Source organism: Melanotaenia boesemani, chromosome 16 (genome assembly GCF_017639745.1).
Source record: "Melanotaenia boesemani isolate fMelBoe1 chromosome 16, fMelBoe1.pri, whole genome shotgun sequence".
In the NCBI taxonomy this organism is placed as follows: Eukaryota; Metazoa; Chordata; class Actinopteri; order Atheriniformes; family Melanotaeniidae; genus Melanotaenia; species Melanotaenia boesemani.
The window spans coordinates 23,762,411-23,769,208 of NC_055697.1; the positions used below are offsets into that span (position 1 = coordinate 23,762,411).

A 6,798-nucleotide genomic window follows, 5' to 3' on the forward strand; every position below is an offset into this window, starting at 1 on the left:
CACCAACGAGCCCGAGTCAAGTCTAGATCACAGCAGGTCCCAAAATTTCATATATATATATGTATATATAAGTATATATATAAATCAAAAGAAATTTCAATATGTTACAGTATGATATTTAAGAAAAAACAAGAACTACATTAACATGTTGAGTTCTCGCCTGTCTTTCCCTTACGCCAAAATAAACAGACTGATTAAGAAAAATGATAGAACTGGCTACTTCGAGAAAAACTAAACGCAAATAATGTGCAAATTAACTCGCTTCTATTCAAAACGTGTATTCCGAAGTTGTAGTCATTGGTTGTCCATTTGTCACCCATTTAAAGCTCCCTCCGCTTCCCTCCCTCCCGCCCTCCCTTCCCCGTCTCTGCTAAGCATCTCCAGTCTACATATCTTCTTTAGCTTTAACGAGCCTCGTTAAGATCGCAATAATATTCCACCCTCTAATTGCTCATTCCATTCAGTAGATATGCGAGCATTGGCTTGTGCCTGATGCGCGCTGTGCGGTGGGAGGGTTGCTGTGGAGATCGGAGACTCTGATAACCCCCCGTGCGTGCTGCACAAGTGGTGAAAGCCTCGCGCTACGTACTGGCTAATGATTGGCACGCTTGACAGTGATTGGCAGGGCTGCCATGACAACGCTACAGCGACACCAAGAAGACCAATAGAAAAGGGAAACAAAATGTTTCAATGCTACACTCAACGGCGGATTTAGGGGGGAGATATTATGAGTCTGGTGTCATTAGGCGATAGCCATTGAATCATTCAATCTTTTTTACTTGCCGTATTTATCGGTTTTTCCTTTTTCTCGATAATTTTCTTTCTCTCTCAGGTCATTTCCATGGTTTTCAGATCCCCTTTAGAGCTTTATCCCCCCCATTTCTTCCTGCCTAACTTCGCTGATCGCCCACTACTCCTGGCGAACAGCGCTCCCACCACCAGGTCTCCAGAAGACTTGTCCATGTTTCAGCTACCGACCCTCAACTTCTCCCCGGAGCAGGTGGCAAGCGTCTGCGAGACGCTGGAGGAGACCGGGGACATCGAACGGCTGGGCCGCTTCCTCTGGTCCCTGCCTGTGGCTCCAGGAGCGTGTGAGGCGATCAACAAGCACGAGTCCATCCTGCGCGCCCGGGCTGTGGTTGCTTTCCACACGGGAAATTTCAGAGATCTCTACCACATTCTGGAGAACCACAAGTTCACCAAGGACTCGCACGGTAAACTGCAGGCCATGTGGCTGGAAGCTCACTACCAAGAGGCCGAGAAACTCCGCGGTCGTCCCCTCGGACCTGTCGATAAGTACCGCGTGCGGAAGAAGTTTCCGCTGCCTCGGACCATCTGGGACGGGGAGCAGAAGACGCACTGTTTCAAAGAGAGGACGCGGAGCCTGCTGAGAGAGTGGTACCTTCAGGACCCATATCCAAACCCAAGCAAGAAAAGAGAACTGGCTCAAGCCACTGGACTCACTCCTACACAAGTCGGAAACTGGTTTAAAAACCGGAGGCAACGAGACAGAGCTGCGGCAGCCAAAAACAGGTTGGTGATCTTTCTTTGCGCCGTCGAGACAGCACAATGCACTTAAGTATGACAAATACGGCTATTTTCATAACAAAAAATGAGGATTATTTAAAAATGTAGTTATGCTTCCAGACAGACCGACTACTATCAGCCTTATGGAGGGAGTTGGCTGCGGCGACATTTTTGTTATGAAGTGAAATACGGATAAACATCCAAAACACTTTGTTTGCAGTTGCAAATACAAACAAACTTCCCTAAATATGTACAAAATACTTTTTTTAATCTACAAAATATGTAGGATATACGAGAGACTGGATAAAAATAGTAATTATAAAAACTGTTTAGGCAGATTAATTATTTTGGTGTAACAGAATATAAAAATACAGTCTTTAAGTTAAGTCTTTAGGTCCATTTGAATAACAAAATATAATACAAATATAAACTAAATTTACTTAGCTAATTTAAGATTTTTCCCTTGTTTATTTTATGTATTTCTTTATATATATATATGTATAGGCTATATATATATACATATATATCCGTTCAAGAGTTAACATTTTAAAATTATATTGAATGCTTAAGGTAAATATAAAAAGTAGTTACTGTTAATCACACGTTTACCGTGGATATTCTAAAAACTTTTTTTATTATGAGGGAAAATGTGGATTGTCAGTATAATAAACTGCACTGAGTTACTACAACATGTTTGTAGTGAAATGTTAAATTTAAACATTTAGCAGTGTCTTGATTTGCAGCTGATTCAAAATATTGTTGTTTTCTTAACAAAAATACAGAATTTTACGGTTTATTCAGCTGCATTTGCTCATTGTATGGCAGTTGTAGTTTGCCACGTATTTATCGTTTTAACGTCAAGTATAAACATAGTTGAAAATATAGATAATTTGAAAAGATAAGAGAAAAGTATTTATATTACTGGAGTAAAATGAGAGGCTGTATTCATAACATCATGTATGGTATCATTTCATTGAAATGCCATAATTGATTAGAAAATATCTCGCAGAGTACTAAGCCATATGAACACTATTCTAATCTTTTTGATAAATGAAGAGATATATTTCCGACAGACATTATCCTGTTGTGGTTGAGTTATTATCGTGATTGGACTGGAGATAAACATTTAGTATGATTGGAGTAACCTGGATCTCGACGTCACTCATTCATACACTTCCATCAGACTAAACTATCTGTGTCAAAGCCTCGTGACGGTTTGCATTTGTATAAAGGAAAATATTTATATATACATACATATATATATATATATATATATATATATATATATATATATATATATATATATATATACAATAATATATAACAATAATAATTTGGATGTAGTGCAATCATTGGGGCTTAAGCAAAATTGTGCAGAATCAAGGAAACATAATAAACGAATGGACCTTGTAGCTAAAATAGATACACATCCAAAATAGACATGAATACTCTATGTTGGAATTAAAGCTTTTTGTACTGATATGACAGAACATATCTATCCCAGACTGTTGACTTGTGTCATGACCAGGCATACTTTTGCAACAAAAAAGTGCATTAAATTTCTTCCAACATTTGGTAGTCTAAATAGCGCTGTGTTTTGTCCCCTGAAAGCTGCCTGTTTGATAAAAGCATGCATGCATGGCTGGGGCCGGCAGGGGGAAAGAAAAGGCGAGTTTGAACCCCTATTTTGCAGGAAGAGGAGGAGGGGAAGGGGGACATTCTCAGGTCTAATTGCCATTTCTCTCATTTTTTTCTTCTCTTTTCTCCCCTCCTTTTCTTCTTCAGGCTCCAGCACCAAGCAATAGGACCAACCGGTATGAGGTCCCTCTCAGAGGCCGGTCTCACCCCTCACAGCTCGGCAGAGTCGCCTTCAACTGCGGCCAGTCCCACCACCAGCGTTTCCAGTATGACAGAGAGAGTTGATAATGGGACGTCCATCCTGTCAGTCACATCCAGTGACTCGGAGTGTGATGTATGATACGGAGGGGGAAAAAAGAAAGAAACACAACAAACAAAAAGAGAAATATTTACAGGGAAAATGGACCTGAGAGGAAGAAAAAAGACTTATTAAATATGGCGGATGAAAAAAGGACCGATTGATATAAATATTAAAATAAAAGAGATAAAAGCACGTTTTTTTTTTTTTTTTTTTTTTTTTTTGCTTTTTTTATTATTATTATTATTTTATTTTTTTTAATTAAAAGCGCTTTCAAAGGACCCACTTTTACCCCTCCTCTTCATACCCCCACAACACCACCACTACTAGAATACTTGCATGATGTTTTATTTTTATTTTTAATTTTGTTATCAGGGGAAAAACCTGAATGCAAGATTTTCCATCAGGAACATCAACCAGAGGGAATAAAAACAGATCGTCTTCGTGTCTCGTCGCACTTTTTCTCCCCCCATCCCCCCTCCATCTCCGATTTTAGTCCAAGTGATGATGATGATGGTGACAGCGAGGAAGTCGCCGTGCAGACAAGATGCAATCCTCTTTTCATTTTGTGTTCATCAGACAATCATTTTAAGTCGTAAGCACCTTTTTTAATACACTTCTGTCACTGCCTGTGTGGGGTATAATAGTAAAAAAAATGTCGGAAGGAACCGTTTATGACTGTATCAGATTTTTATTTTTATTTTCAAAATTTTATATTGAATTATGTATATCTCAAATAATGCGATCATTCTCCCGGTCTGTAAAATACGTGTAGAAATATGCTTGTACATAATTATTGCTCTTCCCCTCCAACCCCGTGTCATCCTCTTTTCTATCCCTTCCTCACTTTTCTTGACTTGGTGTTCCTACATAAAATATTTGTCAAAACTTATAACTGAAGTGCTGCAGGCGTTTTTGTTGCTTTTGGTTAGAATTTTGGTGAGTCACTATGACACAATGAACAGTATTTACCCCTATATATATATATATATATTTATATATATATATATATATGTGTGTGTGTGTGTGTGTGTGTGTGTGTGTGTGTGTGTGTGTGTGTCTGTGTGTGTGTTATATCTTACTACTTGTATTTAAGTGTGCTGGGTGCAGCCTCAGGGTTACTGAAGGTGTTTTTTTTTCTTGCGTGGTAAAATCAAATGCACTTTTCAGTTTGCTATACCTCTTTGCATGATGCTTGTGTTTCCATCCGATTACGGATAAGGACAGTGATAAGTGGCTAAACACATGTTCATATTGGGTCATTATTGGATTGTGAAAGTATTAATGCTCATCATGGCTTATGCGTCCCGGAGCAGGTTATGCAGTCAGGAGGGCTGAAGTCGCTTAACGTTGATTCGACTGTATCTGCAGAACCGTGTTAAGCAGTATTGTTGTTTCATTATTTTTTATTTATTTTTGCTTATATATATATATATATATATCTTATTTTTTATTTGACAAATGCACCCCTGCTTCAAAATCAGTGTTGACGTATAGATGGAATCGCTCTCCACGACTGACGCTGTATACAAATTTTGCCAAACGTCAACGTCATACAGCACTTAAAAAACTGAGTGCTATTTCCCCTTTTGTTTACCGTTGCTGGTGAATACAGAAATTAAGTAAACGCGCCATTAAATGGGCTAATCATGATGGGACTCCTCCTCTGTCCCAATCTCCCATTGTGGCCCCTGAAAAGAGCTTTTCTTCCTCGGACGAGAACCATTTCCCCCCAAAAAAAAAAAAAAAAAAAAAAAAAAAAAAGGCTTTCTTTCCTGCAGTCCTTTTCCATCCAAAAATCCCCGACCAATTATGCTGCAGGCTGGGGCAGTTTTGCTTTAGGACACTGTTGCACGAACAGCCACAGTGGTGGAAACACTTTCTCGAAGAGTTGTTTAGCTCAGGATCTTCCCCAAATAAGTATCCAGCAACCCCGAGATGCCGCGTCGAGTCTGTGATCGCTGCGGTCATGGCGACAGAATAGGACACGAGCTTCTGTTTGACTCAGGCAGACTTTTAGAAATTAGAGGCAGCGGAGGTAACATTAAGTTTCTTAATCTGATCAGGTTCGTGTTGGTTTGAATTTGACAGCTAAAGCTTTCTTGGATATTTAGACCTGTTGCGGTGAAATAAAAAATGGTCGAGTATCCTTTTTTGGAGTACAAAAATCTGAAAGTTTCAAAGATTAACCCATATGATTTGTGTGCGCAGCATTAGAAGCTGAGAGGAGGTATTTGATATTTGGAATTGAAATCAGACAACAATTTTCAGACAATAACGTGCGCAGTTAATTTATGGAGATGGTTTAGTTTTAGTTCTCTCTCTCTCTCTCTCTCTCTCTCTCTCTCTCTCTCTCTGTATGTTAGTTTGCAAATGTTAGTGCACTTCACGAAATGTCCATGCAAGTATGCCACGGTCTGATACAAATGAAAACAGAAAAACAAGTGTGTCAAAGGCGTCTGTAAAAGCCATATGATCCGGAAATAAGTGAGGCCATAAAGCAGGCAAACGCAAAGCACAACGGCCCTGCTTGGCTAAAACAAACTATTTCCTGTCGCACTCACTGACAATTGATCGCAAATGAAGTCAATCTGTATCATATTTTAAATCCATTCCGTGTCTTAAATCGTCCTGCGAGAGACAGATAGGCTCTATCAAGAACACCATGGGGCCGTAGCATTGCTGCACCACCAGACCCTTATCACAGACACCCCACCCCTGCCTCCCCATTTATGCACTCCATAAGTTTTATTGGCTGCTCCAAGTCCCGGCTATGATTGAGATTAAATTAATCGTAAACTGAAGAGCATTTTTTTTTATCAGCAAAGCAGAACACGAGGATTAGGGGCTATATCTAAAAGATGGAGCCACAGATAGGAGCTCATGAATACAAAATAAGCTATGAATGGGCTTCATTTGCGCAACTTTATGTTCATTAAACACACGTCTCTGGAAAACGGAGTTCAAATATGCACATAAACTTAAGTAACTTTGGGAAAATAAATAAAATAGATTAGTTTGTTGGAAATAGTACGTTTTAAAAAGACAACAAAAGAAGGTGACTTTTGCACAACTCCAAGAACAAAACGCCAGATTTACAATGGATTTCCATTGATCCCAATAAATATAGAAGTAGGCATATTGTAAGACAGACACAGAATAAATCAATATTAGTTCTGGTCAGTAATAATTTTCCATAAGCACATGAGTAATAACGTAAACAAGATGCATGTGAACAGGTATGAGATTGTTCTCGCGAAACATATGTAGGCCAGAGCAGTAGTTAAAAAAATGTGAGCCTATCTGTTGCTGGCTGGGGTCATTAACAGTGGGGG

The 6,798-nt window shown here is 39.2% G+C and overlaps 1 protein-coding gene across 1 annotated transcript; it reads left to right on the forward strand.

Moving 5' to 3' along the window:
• The first annotated feature begins 540 nt into the window (after positions 1-540).
• six3a (SIX homeobox 3a) lies at positions 541-4,339 on the forward strand. Its single transcript, XM_042010439.1, has 2 exons — positions 541-1,533; positions 3,313-4,339. Exons 1-2 carry the CDS (start codon positions 842-844, stop codon positions 3,503-3,505), a joined length of 885 nt encoding a protein of 294 aa, XP_041866373.1. The 5' UTR covers positions 541-841; the 3' UTR covers positions 3,506-4,339.
• The last annotated feature ends 2,459 nt before the right edge of the window (positions 4,340-6,798 follow it).